The sequence below is a fragment of the Caretta caretta genome, chromosome 3 (genome assembly GCF_965140235.1).
Source record: "Caretta caretta isolate rCarCar2 chromosome 3, rCarCar1.hap1, whole genome shotgun sequence".
NCBI lineage: Eukaryota > Metazoa > Chordata > Testudines > Cheloniidae > Caretta > Caretta caretta.
The window spans coordinates 45,499,176-45,523,306 of NC_134208.1; the positions used below are offsets into that span (position 1 = coordinate 45,499,176).

The 24,131-nt window shown below is 44.9% G+C and overlaps 1 protein-coding gene across 7 annotated transcripts in view; it reads left to right on the forward strand.

The window, feature by feature from the left end:
* MCPH1 (microcephalin 1) overlaps positions 1 to 24,131 on the forward strand; it is a 231,741-nt gene that overhangs the window by 77,414 nt on the left and 130,196 nt on the right. For 5 of the 7 annotated variants that reach the window (XM_048845288.1, XM_048845289.1, XM_048845290.1 and 2 more), the window contains one exon: positions 16,272 to 16,349. In XM_048845288.1, coding sequence (XP_048701245.1) covers positions 16,272 to 16,349 — 78 coding nt within the window. Of the gene's footprint in view, positions 1 to 16,271; positions 16,350 to 17,008; positions 17,111 to 24,131 lie in introns of those variants that run through there. The other 2 variants (XM_075126458.1, XM_048845292.2) reach the window with 2 other exon arrangements.

Here is a 24,131-nt window from a genome sequence, read left to right on the forward strand (position 1 = left end):
CGGGGACTGCTGCCAGATCTCCGCAAATGGGTATGCCAGAGCGATCTGTCCACCTAGGACGAAATGATCACATTGGTGGAAAGACGGATGACAGCTAGGGACTTAACCCAACTACCCAAGGAAGGCCCCTCACGAATCAAACACTCGACCCTGACTGTGGAGGGTCAGGCGGCCAAACCCCTGGGAAGTCCTAGCTGGAAGAAGAGGGAGGCCGAAAACCAGTCGGAAACCCAGAAGGAGGGGGAAGGCCTGAGTGGGGGGGGACCCTGGGACTAAATCCCCTAACCCACTTGATAGGGTGTGACTAGAAGCAATTATTGGTGTTACGGGTGCGCGGAGTTGGGGCACATAGCTGCCCAGTGCCCCAGTGTTGTAGAGCCAATGCAGTGTAACCTGGGGGATGTAGCAGACCCATGCAGCCTACTTAATCTTGTATGGGTCGCAGTCACCCCACATAAATATACAAGGCAGGTAAAGTTGAATGGAGTAGAAACCATGGCACCCGTAGACTCGGGGAGTGCTATCATCCTAATTTTGGGTAAATTAGTGAAGTGCAGACAGTTAATGGAGGCTAAGCGTACGGGGGTAACCTGTGTCCATGGGACTGTTAGTTATTACCCCATCATACCAGTGAAAATTGAAATTCAGGGAAATGTCACCAGAGTGAAAGCATGGAAAGCAGGGGTAGTCCCAAACCTCCCGTACCCCGTGCTCATAGGTAGAGATTTCCCCGGGTTTGGAAACTTGCTCCCACCAGAAGGATTGGAGAGAGGGGAGCTCCCCGAGGAGACTTCCACGGCAGAAGGTCACCTCCCATTTTTCGCAGAAATGTCTCAGGAACTATTCCCTGTCCCAGGGAAAGGCAGGAAGACCAAAAGAGAAAGAAGGGTGGCTAAGGCTTTGGGTACCCGAATCCTGATGCAAGGACAGAGAGCTGCCTGTGTAGGCAGACGTACACAGCCAACTGAAGGGAAGGGCCCCGAGACGGAGGAGGGGTCAGAGACCAGTTCCAACCCCAATCTCACAGAGCTGGCTGAGAGGGCAGGGACAGATCCCTCAGAGTTCGGGCTGATAAGCCCTGGGAGAGAGACTTTTGGATGGGACCAGGTGGAAGACCCAAGGTACGAGAACACCTGGAAGGAGGTGGCTGAGATAGATGGGGTACCTATAGAGGGAAAGGCCCGGCGGCCAGGGCCTTATTTTGTGATCAAGAGGAATCTCCTATACCGGGTCATGCAAATGCGAGAGCAAGAGATACACCAGCTCCTAGTACCCCGGAAACACCAGAAGGCAATATTAAGCCTCACTCACAGTCACCTTTTTGGAGGGCACCTGGGAGTGGAGAAAACCCAGGTGCGAATCTTACGCAGGTTCTTTTGGCCGGGGGTACATGAAGATGTCCAGCGGTACTGTGCCTCCTGCCCTGAATGTCAACTGCACAGCCCTCGCACACATCTAAGAGCTCCTTTGGTACTCCTGCTGATCATCAAAGTTCCGTCCAAGTGGATTACTTTGGATCTTGTGGGGCCCCTAGAGAAAACGACCCGAGGCCACCAGTGTGTGCTTGTCATTCTTGACTATGCAACCAGGTACTCAGAAGCTGTCCCCTTACAAAACACAGCCTCCAAGAGCATTGCCAAAGAATTAGTGTCAATCTTCGCCTGGGTAGGGGTACCACAAGAAATCCTCACAGACCAGGGAACAGCATTCATGTCCAAGTTGATGAAGGACCTTTGTTCCCTGCTCCATGTCCAGACCCTGTGGACCTCGGTTTACCATCCACAAACCTATGGTCTGGTGGAAAGATTTAACCGGACCCTCAAGGCCATGATAAGAAAGGTGGTAAGCAAGGATGGGAAAGATTGGGACAATCTACTACCGTACCTCATGTTTGCCATCTGTGAGGTCCCACAAGTTTCCACTGGATTTTCCCCCTTTGAGCTGCTGTATGGACACAGCCCCTGAGGCATCCCGGACATAGCCAAGGAAATTTGGGAGGAGGAACCCAGTGAGGGGAAGAACGTAATAGAGTATGTGCTACGGATGAGGGACCGGATAGCCTGGGTCACTCGCATAGTGAGGGAGCACCTAGAGAAGGCCCAGAGAACCTACTACAACCGTCAAGCCAAGGTTTGTCAGTTTCAACCCAGTGACCGATAATGGTACTGGTACCCACGGCCAAAAGTAAGCTGATGGCCCAGTGGCAAGGGCCCTACGAAATAGTCGAACCCGTAGGGGAAGTAAATTACAAGGTGCGACAACCGGGACTTTGAAAACTACAGCAGATATACCACGTCAACCTTCTGAAACACTGGCATGCCCGAGAGGCGTGCACAGTGGTGCGAGAAGACCTGCACCCAGGGAACAAAAACCTTGAACAAGTGAGGGTGTCTCCTGATCTGAAGACAGCCCAGAAGAAAGAGGTAACTGAGATGATCGCCCAATATCAAGATGTATTCTCAACAAAGCCGGGTCGCACAACTGGGAGATATCATCACATCGTCATGAACCCTGGGGCCAGAGTAACTATGAGGCCCTACTGAGTGCCAGCAGCCAAAAGGAAGGAAATAAAAGCGGAAGTCAGGAAAATGCTGGAGATGGGGATCATTGAAGAATCCCACAGTGGTCCAGCCCAGTAGTGTTGGTGCCCAAACCTGATGATACCACGAGATTCTGCAACAATTTCCGTCAACTAAATGAGAGATCCCAGTTTGATGCCTACCTTATACCCCGCATAAACGAACTAGTGGACCGTCTGCGGAATGCCCGGTACTTGAGAACCCTAGATTTGACATAGGGGTACTGGCAGATTCCCCTAGCTGAAGATGCAAAGGAAAAGACGGCGTTTTCTACACCAGAGGGTCTCTTCCAATATACGGTTCTCCCTTTTGAACTACATGGGGGCCCTACTACCTTTCAGCGCTTCATGAACAAGTTATTACGCCCCCATGCCAGTTATGCTGCGGCCTACTTGGATGACATGGTGATTCATACCCCAGACTGGGAAACCCACTTGAAGAAAGCGGGGGCGGTCCTTGATACCTTCAGGTGAGAAGGCCTTATAGCGAACCCTGTTACGTGCGCTGTGGGGTTCACAAGAGGCCAAATATCTTGGCTATGTGGTAGGAAAAGGTCTGGTAAAACCCCAACTGAATAAGCTAGAGACCATCCAGAATTGGCCACAGCCGACTCATAAGAAGCAGGTCCAAGCATTCCTAGGGTGGTGGGGTATTACCGGTGTTTCATCCCCCATTTTGCCACAAGGGCAAGTCCATAGCAGACTTAGTGAAGGCCCATAGTCCTGATCCAGTCAGGTGATCCGACGCAGCAGAGCGAGCATTCGTGGACCTATGGACTGCCCTCTGCAGTAATCCCGTATTGATAGCCCCGGATTTCACCAAGGAATTCATCCTACAGACAGATGCATTTGAGGTGGGGCTAGGGGCCGTCCTGGGGTGCAGATTTATCCTTGTGACCGACCATGCCCCTTTTCAATGGATGCAACGGAACAAGGAAAAGAGCACAAGGGTAACCAGGTGGTTCTTATCCCTCCAACCTTTCCAGTTCGGCATACAGCAGAGCAGGGAGTCGCCATGGCAACGCCATGGCTTATCACGCTTACACTGTCTGGTGTCCCAAGCTGCCCAACCCCTTGGTGTTGAGCAGGGGGGAGGGATATGTGATAGACCGAGGCCAGTTGGGTACAACAAAGTAGTAGAAGGCAGATATACTGGCCACTGGATTAGTAGTTTTCTGTTCTCTGACTGACCAGAGCAGGGGCTGCTCCAAGCTAATGAGACCACCTGACTCCAATTAACCTGCAAAGAGTCAGGTGAGGCCATTAAGGTAATGTGAACACCTAATTAAGTCCCTTCTGTTACTATAAAAGGGCTCACTCCAGTCAGGCTGAAGAGAGCCAGGGAGCCAGAGGAGAGGAAGTGCGGCTAAAGGGCTGGTTAATGAAGAAACCCTTAAGCTATCAGTAAGGGAGCCCTAAGGTAAGGGTGAAGAAGAGAGAAGCAGGAGAGCTGTGGGGAAGTGGCCCAGGGAAATGTAGCAACTCTGGCAGTGAAAGGTTGGCTGCCAACAGCTGCTACCATTAGGGTGCCTGGGCCGGAACCCGGGGTAGAAGGAGGGCCTGGGTTCCCCCCAACCTGCCATCTCAGACACATCTCCTGGGAGGGGAAGACAGGCCTCTGTCAGGACAGTGGGCTAAACTGTTCTGAAATAAGCTCCCACGGACAACAGAGACCGTGGGAGTTCTCTCACCAACCTCCTTGCTGGCTTATGGTGAAAAGGGTTCAGTAGACTGTAACCCTGGCCCTAGAGAGAAGGGCTACATGGAGGGTTGCAGTGAGCCACTGAGGCTAGCATAAACCGTCTAGAAGCATGGGAGCCATGGGGACAAGGTCGGAGCTCTGCCACACATCCTATGGACAGCATGCTGACAGTTCTAGCCAGGGCACAATACTCCTATGGTTCACAGACCCATATTATGTACTTGTGGAAGTCCTCTTTCTTTCCTCATGCCCCGACAAAACGGGTATAATAGACACATCCATGTTAGGCTGGGTTGACCACACAACGCAAGGAAGTGGATGCTTTGGGAATCCAGGATGCATGTCAATATGCTAGAATATCTAGCAGCAAGAAAGACATGAGTCCTTTCTTCTCTTCTTTGGCTCCTATCATGTCTTGATCATGTCGGACAACACTAACACTGTATTCTATGTCAACAAACAAGGGGGAAGGAGATCTGCCACTCTATGTGCAGAGGCAGTCAATCTCTGGAACTGGTTTATCAGCCATCGGATCATTCTCTCTGCAGTCTATTTTCTGAGGGCACAAAATGTAATCGTGGACTTGCTCAGGACATGCTTTGCAATAGACCATGAGTAGGAACTTCATGATACAGTGCTACACGACAGCTTCATGTGACTGGGGAGCCCAACCAAGGACCTATTCGCCTCTCAGGTGAACAGCAAGTGGTCACATACTGTTCCAGGGAGCCCTCGACTACCACTCTCAGGGTGATGCTCTCCTCTTCTGGGCAGGCCAATTCAGCTACATCTTTCCCTCACTACCACCACTCCTTCAAATGCTTCACAAGATCTAATAAGACGGGTCATTCTGATCACCCCTTCTGGCCCAGATAATTCTAGTTCCCCAGTCTCCTATGCATATCCTCCTGCCCACTGATTTCCATCCTGAGCTTTGTCAGTCTTCTGACCCAGTATAATGGCAGGATCAAGCATCCCAGTACACATAAGCTCCACCTCAGGGTGTGGTATTTGGATGGGCATCTGCGCTAGAACAGATATGCTCCTCAGCTGTGCAAGATGTTGTCTCTGACAGTAGGAAGGGTTCCACTAGACAGTGTTACTGGGCTAAGTGGAAACATGTTTTATCTTGGACATAACACAAGGGGTTTTACCAGAAGCAGCAGCAATTCCTCTCATTCTGGACTATATTCTATCCTTCCAGTCATCGGACCTCACCCTCAGCACTTTGAAAGTTCACCTGGTAGTGATCTGTGCTTTCCATCCTTCTGTGGAAGGTCACTCTCCCTTTATTCCTGCTAACTTCTAGATTTTGGAAAGGCTTCCTCTGCACTTCCCACCCCTCCAAACAATTGCACCTTGATGGGACCTGAATCTGGTACACTCAGTATTAAAAAAGCTCCCATTTGAACCACTGGCACTTTTTTTCATATTCCTCCTTTTGATGAAAGTTGCCTTCCTGGTTGCTGTCACCTGAGTGAGATGCGTCGGTGAACTCAGAGTTATGATGGAAGACCTGCCGTCTACAGTATTCCATAAGGATAGGGTCTACATCTAAAATTTTTACCAAAGGTAGTTTCCCAGTTTCACATTAAGCAATCCATTCACCCACCTGTTTTCTTCCCGAAACTGCACACATCTGCAGAAGAGGTTGACTCCATTCCCTCAACATCCGACAGGTTTTTGCCTTCTACCTGCAGAGGACAAAACTATTCAGAAAATCCCTTAGACTGTTCCTTCCAGTAGCAAATAGACTTAGGGTACAGGCCATCTCCACCCAGAGAATTTCCAAATGGATTTCTGGCTGTATTAAACTCTGCTACCATCTGTTGAGCCTACCTCCCCCCTATAGGGGTATGGACTCACTCCACTAGAGTTCAAGCTATGACCATTGCATCCTTTAGGACATATGTGGAGCATATCTCATAGACATATGTAGAGCAGCCACATGGAGTTCTGTACGTACCGTCTCCACACACTACACCTTGGAGCAGGACTCTGTGGTGGATGCTTCTGCAAGACCCTTTTGTCCTCTCACCCTCCTTTTGACTTCGGTACTGCTTGTCGTGAAGTTAGTGAAATAACTCAGGAAGTCATAACTCAGTGGAATACAATAGGGACCATCACTAGAAGAAGAGTAGGTTGCTTACCTGTAAATGGAGGTTCTTCAAGATGTGTGGTCCCTATCTGTATTCCACTTCCATGATTCTTTCCCCTCTGCTTTGGATCTGTCAGATTCATGGTGGAGAAGGAACTGGAGATGTAGTTGGTCTGCTCTGCCCTTCAACGCCTTGGACAGAAGCACAAGGCTGGTCAGGGCATATGCGCAGACCAACGGATGCTGCTTTCTAATTTTCGACTCTGTGCATGGTGCGCATGCATAAACCCTCAGTGGAATAACCATAGGGGCCACACATCTTGAAGAACCTCCATTTACAGGTAGGTAACTTCAGTGACATTCCTCAGGGTACAAGATGGACTTTTGAACAGCAGTGTCCCCTTAATTTTCCAGACCAGGGTGTCTCTTACGCTGTTAGGCTAGTAAAAAGCAGCCTCTCCAGGCTCTGATCACACTGCCATGTCAAGGCACACGAAGGAAAGTTACTTGAATGCTTTCCTAGCCACTCATAAACTAACGCAGGGCAACACCCGCATATCCCTCAGTCCCAGCCTTGCTCCCCAGAATTGTGCATCTTACACTGCTCAAGACCTCTTGGATCAGAGTAAGCTCATTAATTAGTTTGTCATTTTATCAATGGAAATGATCATGCAACAGCCTTTTGTTTACTTGAGTGGAGATTCCCCCAGATACTTCAGTCAAAACGCACTGGTTTAGATAAAATATCAAAACAAGTTTATTAACTAGAGAGAGAGATTTTAAGTGATTATAAGTGATAAAAGCATAAAAGTCAGAATTGGTTACAAAAGAAAGAAAATATAGAATCACAATCTAATTCCTAAATTTAGCAAGCTAACCAAGACTTGAAGCAAGCAACTTGCTCACTCCATCAGATGCTACAGGTAGTTCACAGTTCATTTTTCTTAGTTCACAGGCTGGGTCTCCTTACAGCCTGGGAGGACTACTCCAGTTCAAAGGTTTTTCTTTGTTTTTTCTAAAGGATCTTTCTCTGTGGGTGCAGGGCAGAGGAGAAGAAGCCATTGTCTCTTATTTTATACCTTCCTTGTTGAGGAGCACACCCTTCCCCCTGCCCCCACTGGGGTGTAGATAAAGCAATCTCTTGTGTACGTGAGATTCAAAGCGTCTCTCAGGTGAATTGTAAATTTCTGGCTCATACCTTCTGTATACGTGACATTTGCGATACATGCAAGGCCTTTGTTTACAGTCCTCTGTTATTTCTGTGGAGGTGGTCTGTGGGCGTTCTCCAGACTCACAACTTGTTTCAGTAACAAACCTAAAGCAAAATTGAGTAACTGTGTGTACAATGATGGTGTACACATGTTAACAGAACAACAATGTTCAGTAGATCATGAGTTTTCAAATGATACCTCACAAGGCATGCTTTGTACAAAATGTATCATAACCATACAAAAGTGGTGAACATGAGGTACAGGGTGCCACAACCTCCTCTTTAGAAACATAGGCGTTGCCATACTCGATCAGACCCATAGTCCATCTAGTCTAATACCCTGTCGGGCAGTAGCCAGTACCATTTTGAAGAATCAACATATCAGATGTGAGATCTGTTATGGCATCTTTCAGTGTAGTGTGTTTTATAGTTTATAGTATGGTTAATATCTTGGATTAGGTAGAACCTCTTTTTTACAGGATCCCAGAAATTTTGTAAATTTAAATCTAAAATATATAAAACTATCCACAGGAATAACTTCATGCACCAATAAAATTCAACTTGTTCTGGGATGAATTTTGGGAGTACTTTAACTGTGCATAGAAATGATAACAGAAAGAAATGGACCCCATTTGCCTGAAATGGCAGGAAGACTATGTAGGCATTTGCCAGAATGAGAATTGGGCTGGGACACAGGGATTTACCTTCTACATTCAGACTGCCCTTTTTTGTACATATATACTTTTCCATTCAGGTTTTATTCTTATTGCTATGGAAACTGCCAAAAGCACTTAAAATTAACTGAATTAAATAATGCATGAACTATACTGTAATCCTTGTGGATGGGTGCCCATTTGGTCCACATTCAAGCCTTGCTAAATGGGAAGTACTGGAGGGATATTGTGGAACTTAAACGTTCTGAAAAGAGAGTGGGATGATTGAATTGTGGCAAGAGTGCATTAATTTATAAATAAATTATGCAAACAGCTTGTCAGCCATTCAATACTAGAGTGGGGACATTCATGACTCAGGACGAGGTAATAGGATGGAGCACGGTGGTCCTTCCTTTCAACAGAATGTGTATCTGTGCTTCAGAATTCTCAGACACCTACAATACAAAGGCTAATATGAAAAATTGCAGGGGTTGGGGCTAGTACCCTGGTAGGAATTTCATTATTCTCTCCCTATCATGTAGATGGGATGGGCTTCCTCTCCAAGACATTGTTCCTGAACACTATTAGTAAGGCTTCTCAACCGTATGTCTTATTAGCCACTTGTAAATAGGCTTAACGGTAAACTGTTTTCAAGAACTGATTATAATTTGTCTAGTGTTTCCTGATTTTTTTCTAAAGTCCTATGAAACTGATGTAATCCAGAAAATATAACATTTTCAAGAATCTGTAAAAATGAGTAAGTTTCTAGAGATGTGGCAAAGTATACTGCCCATTTATTTACCATATTAGGAGTAGACTATTTCTGCGACAGGTAGCGGAAGTGTCTCTGTTGAAACATGGACTGTCTCTGCAGGGAAAATGTCACTGAGCGATGTTAAAATACAATATTTTTTTAACTCCTTATCTAATCATTTTGTAATGGTCCTACTAGGAACAGAAAGCTGAAGTAACTGCTGAAAGTGTCACAGCTGCTCTGAACCTCTACCTCTGAAATGCTGAATGGCCAAGATCCTTGAATATAAATGATGTTGTTTTGGTCTATTTTATGCAGCTAGCCATTACGCTGTATCATTATTAGCCTTTTTTTTTAGTGCTACAGTAAGTACAATTCCCAAAGGATGATAGGGGAGGGAATTAATGAAATGGAGCCTTTCCTCTTTGCATATACACCTTGTGTAGTATGGGTTATGTATGATAGTTTTAAATTACAAGATCATATTATGTTTCCCCCACATGACCTCAATCTCATTTTACTCTCTAGGCTGAATTGTGAATGAAGCAGTTTTGTATAGGAAAGAAGCCTAACCTTATTTGTGTAGTAAATGAAGTAAGTCCTCAGGACACCTGCCTTATACAATGCAAGAGTCAGATGGTGTGTGAAGCCTGAAGCTTGCATTTGACAATGCGGATAAAAATAAACGTTAAGCAGCTGCTTCGTGCACTGAGCACCATCCATTTTGCACACTGAATGAGTTCGGGGCCTGCAGGGAAAAGTAGTATGTCGTTGTGCCACTTAAGACTGTATCATAGTGCGCCAGCATCTGGAAGAGAGTTAAGGTTGCAGGGAAACTCTTTATTTTATAAGTCTCAGTGTTTCACTTTGCAAACTTTGGTCTTCTAATTTGTTTTTATATGGGGTGATATATAATTTATGATCTTTCTAAACTCAAGATATGGACAGAGCATTGACACATTTACCCATGTAAATAGGATTTCAGTGTTTTTTAGGGTATGTATAAATTAAGGGAATAAGATATGTTGTCATTACATAGTGCACGTTGGTTAAACCCTATTAATATAATTAGTTGCATATGACATTTGCGTAAATTTCAATATGATATAGAATTGTAATAATTTATTGGGAAAAATCTTTAAATTTACAATTTTGCATTATTAAACTGAAGAGCTAGATTTTTATTTTGGAGAAGTATATTGTCCTTAGGACTGTTTCCTAATACTACCTAATGAAGAACTGAATTGATTTGTTCACACTTAAAGCGTTAGAGAAATATTTACTATAATAATGATAGGGACCTCACCAGAGCACTCAGAAGGGTGTTCATTAGAATAAAAATAAATTATAATAAAAACGTAAAAATACAAAACCTCTTAAAATATTAACACAAAAACAAATGAAAAGTGTCTAATTTTTTAATGGGAAAGACTGAAAAGGAAGGTAATATATTATAGGGTCAGTTGTCATTCTAGATTCACACTTTGTAAGAAGCACTTTAAAAACTTCCTTCCAAGTGAGGAGGTATGAAATCAGATAGTTTCAAGGTGGGGAGGAGTTGTGCGTGTTCAATATTGTAGTGTCAATCACAACATGGTGTGCTCCTGACTTCAAGCACAGCAATGGGATCCTTAAAAAAATGGTAGCCTGTGGGCACAGAAACCCACTACATGGCCCCATCAGTGTTATTTTCAGGTAATATCCCACATTATGCATCAATTTCAGTCTCTTAATGATCCTTTTTCAGTCACTTGTCTTGTGTCATAACCGTTATTCAGTAGCGTTTAAATCATTAATGCAGACTTGCAGTTCTCTCTCAGGGCTAGATCCACAGATCCTCAGTGTGGGTTGTCTTCTGTCTGTAACTGTAGGAGGCAGAATCAAAGCTGATTGGACAGCTGACAAGGGACAAGCCCCCACCTTCTGAAGACCCCCTGAGTTTTGTTCTGTCTCCACTGGCAGGCAGTGGAATCCAGCACCAACTGAGAGAGAACGGTGGGGAAAAAAGCCTGAAGAGGTGGTTTGTCTCTAGCCAGAATTATGACATCTCGCACTCCTGCACCCCCCACGACTGCTCAGGTAATAAGAGGTTGGCTAAGAATGGCCCAAATAGGAGACCAAGGCTGTGTTCCTCCTGCTTTTTATCTCTGCCAGAGCGTGCAGAAGGAGAGGCTTGTGCATTGTGCACTACAGCCGCTTGGTCAGAAAGGTTTCACTTTGGCCACCTTAGCCAGACTTAGGAGGCTGATTCCCCAGGAGTCTTGACAACCAGGCCACAAATGTCTCAGGGGATGATGGGAAAAATCGAGAGGCTTTCAGGTGGTTGCATGAAAAGGCAGCAGCCCTGCATGGGGAAACCACAAGTGAGACTGGCTGAATCCATCACAGGCGGAGCAAGGAGTGGTTGGTGAGACGATTTTGGGTGTGCATCTTCCTGCAATGCAGGTTTCGTTACTCCTCACCCCTTCCTTCCCTTTTCAAGCAATTAAATCTCTTTCCCCATGGGAAGTCAGGAATTCTGCACAGAGGGGAGAAGGGACTCTCTCCCCAAGAAGAAATTACTTCTTGGGCTAGAGAGCCCCTGGATTTAGCACAAAAAGCTCCTTTACCTCAGATACCCAGGCAGCAGCTACAGTGTCCCATCACAGGCATTCTATTCTCTCTCCAAAGGACAAAGATAAAGAGGTACCTATTAGCAGAAGAGGTTCACAGGACTCCTCATCTGACCCAGGTTCCAAATCCCCACCTCCCTTAAGGAGAAAATTTTTTAAAAAGGGCAAACAAGGTTCAAGAAATTACCTTAGAAACTGAGAAAACTGGCCTGTCCTCCAGTGACAGCAGTTCCTCTGACTTATCCCCAGAGGATGCCAGAGCTAAAGGCTCTTCACACAGGGTTTTCATACTCAGAAAGAAAAATCATAATAAAAGGAGTAGAATTTGTTGTCTGGTCCTTCATCATCATTTAATTCATTTTCATCCTTATCTTCATGGGTATCAACAAGGAAAAAAAAGAAGGCTAGGAAATCTGTTGAATCTAAATCGAAGGGAAGAAAAAAGAAGTCAGGGAGAAAGTCGGGACGTTCTTCACAGGAGTGTGGTGAACTCTCAGTCTCAGAATCTGAATCGCAGGATGAAGCGAATCAATAGGATTTTTTTCCAGCTGAATGATTTGAGAAAGATTTATTAGATACTTAGGTATTCTATCCGATGAGCCTGCTAGAAAAAATTCTAAGGAGGAAGAAGAGAGGATTGATACAGAAATTACAAAAAAGTATATTCCAACAGGTTAAGCTGAACCACACATTCCCCCTTCATGTCTTTTTGGAAAGAGGAATTAAGGCTGAATGGGAAACCTTGGCAAAAGTCTGACATTGTCCAGGTGTGAGAGAAAATTCTACAACATGCACCATAGCAAAGCAGATTTTGTCTTTTCCCAAAGTGGATGGGGCAGTTTCATCATTAGTCAAAGAGACTGCTATCCAAATGGACGGGGACTTTTTCCTTAAAGAATCCAATGCCTGCAGAGTTGAAATATCACTGCATCATACATTTTGAGGCTGTTTCTTTCTCTCCGAGGGCTTCTGCTGTGGCAACATGTTGGGCAAGAACAGTATTGGCCTGGACAGACAATTTGGTAGTCAGACTGCCAAAAGGCTAAGCAATCATTGTGATTAGGTTCAGAGTTAAAGAAAATCTCAGTGGCTTCAGCATTCATAGCTGGTGCAACCAGAGATGCTTTGAGGTTTTCAGCACTAAGCATGGTCTCCAATGAGGTGACCAGACAGCACCTCTGTTTACATTCCTGGAAGGGCTATATAGAGGCAAAAATCACATTAGTGGTTTATTTGATTTTTTTTAAATATTCAAGAGCTTGGTTATTTGGGGAGCCATTAGACAAAAGTTCCTTAGATAAATCAAAGATCTTGCAGAACCTTCCTAAGTCCAAATCCCAGTCTAAAGATTTTTACAGGTCTAAATATCCTTTTTGTGGCTTCTCTAAGTATAGAAGTCAACACAACGACAAAAGCAAACGTAACAAGTCTAAGCCCGGAAAGGAGAGAGACTAGTCTTTCCACAATGCAAATTCCAACTCTAGGAACAATATTGTACTATGGTCAGGAGAATTCTGACAAGCAACACCTATGGGAGAGACTATTAAAGTTCAAGGACCCAGTGGCCTCTCTCCACATCAGACAGGTGGATCCCGGATGTGGTTTAACAATGGAACAGCACAGAATTTTAAAAGATTATGAATTGTCGTTTTCCCTTTCACTAGTATCATCAAATCTGCAAAAGAGGTAAGATATGCTAAAGGCCATAGATCATCTTTTGTGAATCGGTGCAGTATAGTTCCTGAGATGGAGATGTTCTCTGGTCACTACTCAATCTCTTGTTCTGGTACCCAGGAGATCGGAGGAGGACAAAGCTGTGTTGGACTTAAAACACCAGAACAAGTTCATAAGGATCATGTTCATGAAGTCCATATCAGTGGCGATCTGCCAGGGGATTACTTTGTTAATTGATTTGAAGAAAGCCTATATTCACCAGGCACACAGGAGATTTCAGCAGTTTGCCCATAGGACTGATCATTTTGCAGTGCAAAATGCTCTATTTTAGACTGTCATCTACACCTATGAGTGTTCTCAAAAATTCTCATTGTTCTGGTGGCTTTTTCTTAGGCAGAAGGGGATACGGGTATACCCTTTCCTATTCTAGGCAGGTCCCCGTCCAAGGAGGGGGTCTACTTGAGTGACTCAGTTAATGATCCAAACATTGGCAGCAAACCATTGATAACTACTCTGAGTGGTCTGTGAGGCTGAGGAAAGGTCTCTTCCAATCCTACGTTTCTATGAATCTATACTCAGCACCATGTAACGAAAGTGTCTCATGTTCTGGAATTTTTACAAGATGGTTTTGATATCAGGTTGCAGCTCCTGTAAGTTAAGTTTTTGAGTGCTTGCTCATGTTGATTCCAGTGAGGTGTGTGCGTGCTGTGTGCACAGTAGCCGGAAGGTTTTTCCCCTAGCAGTACCTGTCGGGTTGGATCAGGTGTCCCCTAGAGTTGCGCCTCCATGGCATCTATATAGGGCCCCGCCACCACTTCAGTTCCTTCTTACTGCCTATGATGGATAGCTGGAATGCTCGTTTGCTCTTGCTTCGGCAAGCCTTCTTCCTAGTAGTCTTCAGACTGTCTTTCTGTAAATAGTTTGATCAGTTAGTTAATAGTTGTAGTTAGTCATTATGTAGTTGGATTCCAGTAGGGAATTGTTCTGGGGGTATCTCCTGCTTCCCTACCCCCCTCCCCATTCCTTAGTGCCGGGGCATGTATTGGTCCCGGGGGTTTAAACCCTGCGCAGCTTGTAACAAGCCTATGACCAGGAGTGACCCCCACACTTCTTGCTTGAAGTGCCGGGGGAATCGCATCAGAAGGACCATTGCAAAATCTGTAGGGGGTTTTGCCCCAGGACTCAAAAAGAAAGAGACCAACGGTTGAAGATCCTTCTGATGGAGGCTGCCCTCTGCCCCCCTCGGAGCCGAGTTCAGCCAAATTGATACCTAATACCTCAGCGTTGGTGCGCAGTGCTCCGACATTGACAAAGGAAACTTCGTCCCTGAGAAAAGACTCTGATACAGACGCACGGCACTGTTCCCCAGTCCCTGGGGCCCTGCAAGAAGAGGAAGCTGGACAGAGGGCGCTCATCCACACCGAGGCCGGGATGGAAGGACTGTGGTGCAATGAGACCCATTTTGGGCCAAGTAAGTGTGGCACCACCTAGCCCGGCACTGCTGACTCCTGCACTGACAAGGGGTCAGTCGAGTCCAGCTCCTCAGGACTCCCCGTGGAGAGGCTTTGGAACTGCCCTTCACACTGGAGACCTTTGAGGCGGCGAGAGAGCTCATCGCCTTCATGGCACTACCTTCCCCGTCCAGGCGAGACAGCCTAGATCTCCATCTTGGAATTTGAACGTTGTACTCAGTGCCATAATGCAGGTGTCCTTTTTACTTGATTATCAAAATGACTCTTCTGACTGCTATCACTTCTTCAGCAAGAAAGATGTTAGAGTTGGGAGCTTTATCCATCCTGCTGCATCTTTTACAAAGATAAGGTGGTTGAGAATGGATCCCACCTTTATTCCAAAAGTGAATTTGATTTTTTCATTAAGCACAAGGGATCTCATTGTCTTCTTTTTGTCCACATCCTTCTCACCCAAAGGAGAAACTATGGCATTTGTTGAATGTAAGATAAGCCTTAAAGTTTAATGTGAAAAGGACCGAACATAAGAAAAACAGACTGACTGGTCTTATTTCATCCAAGAAAAAGAGGTGCTAAGGCATCTAAATCATCAATCTGAGTAAATATGCTGATGCATTGCTGAGGCATGTAGAGCAAAAGGATTCAATTCTCCAATGGGCATCAGAGTTCACTGTTCATCTATTTAAAGTACAAGTGGTGGTGGCATCGTGGGTGAGAAAGGACAGGCTGGTTGCAATGAAATCTGTAAAACTGCAGCTTGGTCCTCCCTGTGTATATTTACCTTGTTTTACAAGATAGATATTCAGTTTTCAGGTGACGCAGCCTTTGTCATGTGGCTTCTGCACACTGGTGATTCCTTAGGGTAAGGAAATCCTTTCTTTCAGTGACATTATTTTGTTCTCTCCCTAGGAATTTTGTCACTGCTGAGAAAATCCCACGCAGAGATCTGTGGACCTAGCCCTGAGAGAGACAATGGGAGAAATTGTGGTTGCTTACCTGAAAATTTTCCCTTTTTGAAGGAATAGGCCCACAGATCTGTTCCTCCCTAAAAAGGGAGATCTGTTTGAAGTTCTCTGCAGTAGTTAAATTTTTCTTTGAGTATTATTTTTGCAAGGTGCTGATGCAGGATGAGATTCATTTTTTGTTTCACAATCCAGAGAGGCTAGCTTTGGAAGCATCTCAAAACTGAGGGGGTCTCCAGAAGATAAGGGCTAGTCTCTTATCAGCCATCCAATCAGCTTTTATTCTAAACCTACAGACAGGTGATTATCCACACTGAAGATATGTGGACGTATTCCTTTGAAAAAAAGAGACTACAAGTAAGCAACCACAAATTCTTATTTTTAAACCTCTTATTAATCTGCAGGAAAACATTTGATTTAGGTTTAAAAAAAATGTAACCAACTATTCTAATTTCATTGTTAATTTTTAGTTATGTTTTCAAAGTGGCTGCTGTTTTATTGCCTCTTGAAAAGTACAATGGAATTTTAAGTGTCTACTTACTACTTAACTTTATTTTAGGTACTGTGGTCTTTGGAATGTGGACATTGGATTTCAGAGGAACCATACGAACTGTCAGCCAATTTCCCTGCAGCTCCTGTAAGTTAAATGTTCCTCTGTTTGTGAACTTACATTCATTTCTCCGTTAAATGAACAGTTATAGAAGTTGGGGGTAATAATGGTGACTGGCTCTCGTGAATAAGTGTCTTTATTAGAAAAAATATAGATACACATATTCACTCTCTCTCCCCACTCTTGTCCAATCTTCCTTCCAGAACAGTATGCAAAACCTGTGGTACATGTAAACATTTAGAAAGAGATTCACTTGTTGAATAACTTCTGAGTAAATAAGGGCAGGTCTACATGTAAAAAGCTGCAGTGGCGCAGCTTTAGTGAAGACGTTACTTTGCTGACAGGAGAGCTGCTCCCATCAGCATAGTTAATCTACCTCTGGGAGAGGCAGTAGCTATGTCGACAGGAGAAACTCTCCTGTTGACATAACACTATCTTCAGTGGCGGTTAGGTCGCTATAACTGCCTCGCTCAGGAGTGAGGATTTTTCACACCCCTGAGCAATGTTATACTGTTACACTAATGTAAGTTTGTAGTCTAGACCTGGGCTAAGTTTCATGTTTAAATATGCACGTTCTTGAGTTTTGTAGTATCATGTCTTATTTCTTGCTGTGCTCGTGTCTCAGTTGGAGACTATCATAAGGTGGGAAAAGGCAACAGGCCACATCTTTAATACTTCTGTTCCAGATGCTGCTTACATTACTGTTTTTTCCACTGAATGGATTTCAGGAACTTAAAGTCGCTATGGGCTTCACAACCCAGTAAGTGAGTAATACAGAGCAGTTCTTCTTAAATGCTAGCTTCCCAGCAATGACTTGAGCATTTGTGCAGAAAGTTTTATTACCTGTATATACTGGGCTATCTACAGGTACACCCCCACTTCATGTTGTCTGAAGTTATTAAGCAGTAAATTCGTTTTGGGCTTTAATACAAGCAGGATTGTACCAACCTGATGGTTGATCGCATCACAAAAGGGTTTACAATTTGTCTTAGCTGTGTAAGAGATATTTTCTTCAGCTACTTGTTTCATATAGTGTTTCAAACATTTTGATGAGAGAACATATAACTGGTGATTGAACTTTCCTAACTACAATTTTTTGAACTTGGGATTTTTAAATCCATTTTACATTCGTAATCGTTTTACCCAAACATTTCCAAGATAAGGGTTTCTCTTTGGTTTTAAATAACATGCTATTATAGTGTAGATAAAATACAACAGTTATTCTAAAATGACTCTGTGACTGTGAAAAGAAACTAGTGATGCATTTATAGATTTGTTTAATGTAAGAGTCCTTTCAGAGAGAGGTAGAGGGATGTTTTGTGGGGCAGCAAATAACTAGCATGTTGTTTTCTATCCTGGTAGGTGTGCTGCTTCTGTTGTGTCAATCATTGTTCATAGAGTATGTTGAAGAGAGAAGCGGGAGAAAGCCAGATGATTTTAGCTTAAGGCTGTAGGGTTTTCTGTTTCTTTTAAACCCTTTTTCATGTTAATAACTTGGCATGTTATCAGTAGTTTTGCACAACATTCTGTAAAACCCCTTGAGAGTGATTTCTGCCTTTTGTTAACTTCCTCACTTCTGTCTAATATCTGCTTATCACCTTCATTCCTTCAGTAAAAATGGGAAGGCTTGGGGGAACATTGAAAAGGCAGGTTGAGGCACATCAGGGCTGTGCAGAGAGTTAGTTTTGTTTTTGTCTGTGTTGTACTTTATCTGTGAATAAGTGAATCTATCATCTTTTCAAACATTCCCATCTCAAGGTGTTTTAATTTTTCTTGTTGTAATTAGTTGCGCTCAAAAGGGTTCCCTCCCTTTTCTTATTATATCTCATAAGAAGCATTTAGGAATGGAGAAATATAGAATGCTTATGCTTTTGAAGGTTGTTGGGGAAGGAGGCAGGAAAAGGCACTCTTACTACTTTGTAGTCACTTCTTGCAGTCACTGCAGGCTGTGGTAAAAGTCACTGAATGGTTGACATTGCCTCATCCGACACCTGTATAGTCTTTTTAGATAGCGTTTGTGTGATGTTATTGATATAATCTGTAACTGTGTAGATCATTGTTGTAACCACTGTTATATATTTGCAGCAAATATTGTATAAAGATTATCATGGAAGGGGTCTATGGAGAGGTTATGGTTTGCTGGTTATGATTATGCTGTCTATATGTGTGTATCATTTTTGTAGTTGAAGTTATGAATATTGGCTCTATACTGTCTGTATTTCAAACTTATGCTATGCTTCTGACCCTAGACAAGTTGGTGTCAGCTCTGCCTAGCCTGCTTGATGGCACATTAAGACCATCAGCTATACAATTGACCCATTGAGAGAAGGCAGATAGGCCTTGTGACTCAGCAAAGTATGCAGGGACTTGCCCATGTGACTCGAAACTCCATTTTGCTGTAATTTTCCACAGTAAGAACAAAGAGGTGTTTTTACACCTGGAAAAGACTATAAAAGGCTTATGCCTCATCTTCATCTTGTCTTCAGACCTGCTTCTTACCTCTGGAGGGATTTTGCTACAAACTGAAGCTCTAAACAAAGGAATGAATGACCCATCCCAGCTGTGGATGTACTCCAGAGACTTGATTCGAACCTGGAGTTTATTCCATCACTGCTACAAGCCTGAACCAAGAACTTTGCCATTACTGTATGTAATTGATTCCATTTAACCAATTCTTGCTCTCATCTACATCTTTTTCCTTTTATGAATAAACCTTTAGATTTTAGATTCTAAAGGATTGGCAACAGCGTGATTTGTGGGTAAGATCTATTTGTACCTTGACCTGGGTCTGGGGCTTGGTCCTTTTGGGATCGAGAGAACCTTTTTTCTTTTACTGGGGTATTGGTTTTCATAACCATTTGTCCCCATAACAAGTGGCCCTGGTGGTGATACCAGGAAACTGTGGTGTCTAAGGGAATTGCTTGTGTGACTTGTGGTTAGCCAGTGGGGTAAAACCAAAGTCTTCTCTGTTTGGCTGATTTGGTTTGCCTTGGTGTGCACAGAAACCCCAGCCTTGGGCTGTAACTGCCCTACTTTAAGCAATTTGTCCTGAATTGGCACTCTCAGTTGGATCCTGCCAGAACCAGCATTGTTACAGTTTGCACCTTAAATAAGCCATGAAATCTTATTTAGTTAGAAAGGCATCTAAAATTGATTAATTGAATTCTAAACACAGGGCTGGCCTTACCATGAGGCAAACTGAGGCGGCCGCCTCAGGTGTCAGACTGTGGAGGGGAGCACCACTAGGACGCAGAGTATAGAAAATTGTGTCTGCTGCTGGTGCATATGTATTCTCTCTGCTCTAGATGCACAGAGATGGTGGAGTGCTGTGCTGGAGGAAGGAGGGCACAAGAGACATAACAGGCAGGCAGGAGAAAAGGTGAGAGGGAATAACAGAAAGCAGCAGGAGCTGCAGGGAGAGAGAGGAGGAGGATCCTCTTATGTACCTCTCTAGCACCCCCTGGACTGATTAACACCAGCTTCTATGGGAACTTCCTGTTTCCTGCTGCTTCCCTGAACCCACTTGAGGACAACAGGCAGTCAACTGAAGTAGCAGGAGCCAGTTAGCAGCGTCTTAAGGACCTATCTTCCCTCACTTAGGCCCTGCTACCAGCCTGCTTATTTGTCTCCTTCAACTGAGTGTTGAGAGCCACTATAGTTGGCACGGAACAGCAGTCATGAGTGAAAGAAGAAAACACCCTTCTGAGGCAGCATTCAGAAAAAGAAAGAAAGCAAAGGAAGCTTTTCCATCTAAGTAGGAAGGATCTCTCCTGAGATACATAGACACAAATGTTCATGGTGAGCCTTCCGGCCCCAGTGAGGATGAGAGTGGTGAGGAGATGCCTGATCTTCCAGTTAGTCAGAGTGCAGGTGACCTGGCAGCTACTGCAGGATCCATATCTCCATCTCAAATGGATGTAACCGTGCACATTCCTGAAGAAAAGTGTAGATCAGAGAAGTGTGGTGGAGGCGCAAGAAACGGCTGCCGCTGAGTTTAGTTCTTAAGTCTAGATGATCCAGGACTGTGGACACACTTGAGCAGTAGCCTGAGGGACTTCCTTCTAATGCATGGGCCACAGCAAGTGAAAAACTTCATGTTCTCTAAAGACAATGAAAATAGAAGTTTCCATCCAACACATTACTGGCGTGAAATCCCCAATGGTGACAAAGTGGAGAGTCCATGGCCTATGTACTCAAAAACACAGAACGCTGCATACCGTTTTTGTTGCAAACTCTTCCAGTCTAATGTTCCAGCCACATTGGGTTCTACAGGAACAAAGGACTGGAAAAATCTGGCAAGAAATCTTGCATGCCATGAGAAGGCAGCAAATCACCACAGAGCATTCCATAGGTGGAAAGAGCTTGAGATGAGACTAAGGTTAAAGACCACCATAGATGATCAGCATCAAGAGAAGATTGCATCAGAGTCTCTTTACTGGCAAAATGTTCTGAAAAGGCTCATTGTGCTCATTGTGAGCGTGCTCGTTACCCAAAACCTAGCACTGCATGGCACTTCATGCCAAACAATGGAAACTTCCTTAAAATTGTGGAGATGATGGCTGAGCTTGATGCTGTACTCCAGGAGCATCTAAGAAGAGTCACCACCCAAGAAATGTGTACACACCACTACCTTGGAAAAAGAATTCAAAATGAGATCATACAGTTACTGGCAACAAAAGTCAAACAGAAGATTTGTGGCAGATCTGACGTCAGCAAGATATTACTCTGTTATTCTGGACTGCACATCTGACATTAGCCATATGGAACAAATGACTTGAATGGTGCGTTCTGTAACAACAACTGAACCTAGTGAAAATGTCCCTTCAATGGTGACTGTCAGAGAGCATTTTCTAGAATTCATTGACTTTGATGACAGCGAACAGCAGAGAGGCTAGCAGAGGGAGTTTGCCTGGGATCTGCCTGAGAGGAGGTACGCTAAGGGCTGCATTAAGGAGGCTGTGTTGGTGAGTGTCTGAGTGTCTGTTGTGGGGACAGTTTGACCGTGTGCTTGACTGGTTGTTTGAAAAGTGTGAATTGGGAGTGCTTTGTTCCAGGTGAGCCTTGAGTGGGCCTGACTGTTATAAAAAGCCAGTCAGCTGCGAACTAGCTGAGCAGCGAACAGCAGAGAGGCTAACAGAGGGAGTTTGCCTGGGAGTTCGCCTGGGGAGAGCCCACTGAGGCTTACATCTTTCCGGCTTCTCTGAGTAGTTACTACAATTCCTGAGGAAGCTCGTAGAAGGAAAGTAATATGGATGGGGAGTGTTCAGCTGTTGTGACCTGCACTGGATGTGCCATGTTTGTCTTTCTTCCACAGGACAGAAGCGACTTTCTCTGTACAAAGTGCAAGCTGGTCTCCATATTGGAAGAGAAGGTTCAAGGTCTGGAGCAACAGGTATTGACCCTGCATTGCATAAAAGAAACTGAAGATTTCCTGGACAGACGTCAGGATGTGCTTCTACGGAGACAACGTTCTGAAGGTTCAGAGCAGGCTGCACTGCGGGGACAGGAGGACGGTGAAGAAATTTGGCATGATGTGACCTCCAGAAGAAGAAAGGGGAGCATCCATATACTAGCAACGCAGATACAGGTAAGTAACCGTTGTCATGTTCTCTCCACAGGTACTAATGCAGAGAGTGGACTTGATGATACATCTGAGGGAAGGGAACAGAAAGAGACTCTGCTGATTGGAAGGCATGAGATGCACTGTCCTAGGGTTGGGGGTTCCACGACCACTGCTCCCAAGAGAAGGAGGCGGGTGGTGGTGGTCGGGGACTCTCTCCTCAGGGGGACTGAGTCATCTATCTGCTGCCCCGACCGGGAAGACCGAGAAGCCTGCTGCTTGCCAGGAGCTAGGATTCACGATGTGACTGAGAGACTGCCGAGACTCATCAAGCCCTGGGATCACTACCCCTTCCTGCTTCTCCACGTGGACACCAATGATACTGCCAAGAATGACCTTGAGCGGATCACTGCAGACTATGTGGCTCTGGGAAGAAGGATAAAGGAGTTTGAGGCACAAGTGGTGGTCTCGTTCATCCTCCCCGTGGAAGGAAAAGGCCTGGGTAGAGACTGTCGAATCGTGGAATTCAACGAATGGCTACACAGCTGGTGTCGGAGGGAAGGTTTTGGATTCTTTGACCGTGGGATGGTGTTCCAAGAAGGAGGAGTGCTAGGCAGAGACGGGCTCCACCTAACGAAGAGAGGGAAGAGCATCTTTCCAAGAAGGCTGGCTAACCTAGTGAGCAGAGCTTTAATCTAGGGTCACCGGGGGAAGGAGACCAAAGCCCTGAGTTAAGTGAGGAAGTGGGATACCGGGAGGAAGCACGAGCAGGAGCGCGCGAGAGAGGAGAGCTCCTGCCTCATAATGAGAAAGAGGGACTATCAGTAAGTTATCTCAAGTGCCTATACACAAATGCAAGAAGCCTGGGAAACAAGCAGGGAGAACTGGAAGTCCTGGCACAGTCAAGGAATTATGGCGTGATTGGAATAACAGAGACTTGGTGGGATAACTCACATGACTGGAGTACTGTCATGGATGGATATAAACTGTTCAGGAAGGACAGGCAGGGCAGAAAAGGTGGGGGAGTTGCATTGTATGTAAGGGAGCAGTATGACTGCTCAGAGCTCAAGTATGAAACTGCAGAAAAACCTGAGAGTCTCCGGATTAAGTTTAGAAGTGTGAGCAACAAGGGTGATGTTGTGGTGGGAGTCTGCTATAGACCACCGGACCAGGGGGATGAGGTGGACGAGGCTTTCTTCCGGCAACTCACAGAAGTTACTAGATCGCAGGCCCTGGTTCTCATGGGATACTTCAATCACCTTGATATCTCCTGGGAGAGCACAGACAATCCAGGAAGTTTTTGGAAAACATACAGGACAATTTCCTGGTGCAAGTGCTGGAGGAACCAACTCGGGGCAGAGCTCTTCTTGACCTGCTGCTCACAAACCGGGAAGAATTAGCAGGGGAAGCAAAAGTGGATGGGAACCTGGGAGGCAGTGACCATGAGATGGTCGAGTTCAGGATCCTGACACAGGGAAGAAAGGAGAGGAGCAGAATACAGACCCTGGACTTCAGATAAGCAGACTTTGACTCCCTCAGGGAACTGATGGGCAGGATCCCCATAGAGAATAACATGAGGGGGAAAGGAGTCCAGGAGAGCTAGCTGTATTTTAAAGAATCCTTATTGAGGTTACAGGGACAAACCATCCCGATGTGTAGAAAGAATAGTAAATATGGCAGGTGACCAGCTTGGCTTAACAGTGAAATTCTTGCTGATCTTAAACACAAAAAAGAAGCTTACAAGAAGTGGAAGACTGGACAGATGACCAGGGAAGAATATAAAAATATTGCTCGGGCATGCAGGAGTGAAATCAGGAAGGCCAAATCACACCTGGAGTTGCAGCTAGCAAGAGATGTTAAGAGTAACAAGAAGGGTTTCTTCAGGTATGTTAGCAACAAGAAGAAAGTCAGGGAAGGTGTGGGCCCCTTACTGAATGAGGGAGGCAACCTAGTGATAGAGGATGTGGAAAAAGCTAATGTACTCAATGCTTTTTTTGCCTCTGTCTTCACGAACAAGGTCAGCTCCCAGACTACTGCACTGGGCAGCACAGCATGGGGAGGAGGTGACCAGCCCTTCTGTGGAAAAAGAAGTGGTTTGGGACTATTTAGAAAAGCTGGACGAGCACAAGTCCATGGGGCTGGATGCGCTGCATCCGAGAGTGCTAAAGGAGTTGGTGGAGTTGCTAAAGGAGTTGTATCACAGAATCACAGGGTTGGAAGGGACCTCAGGAGATCATCTAGTCCAACCC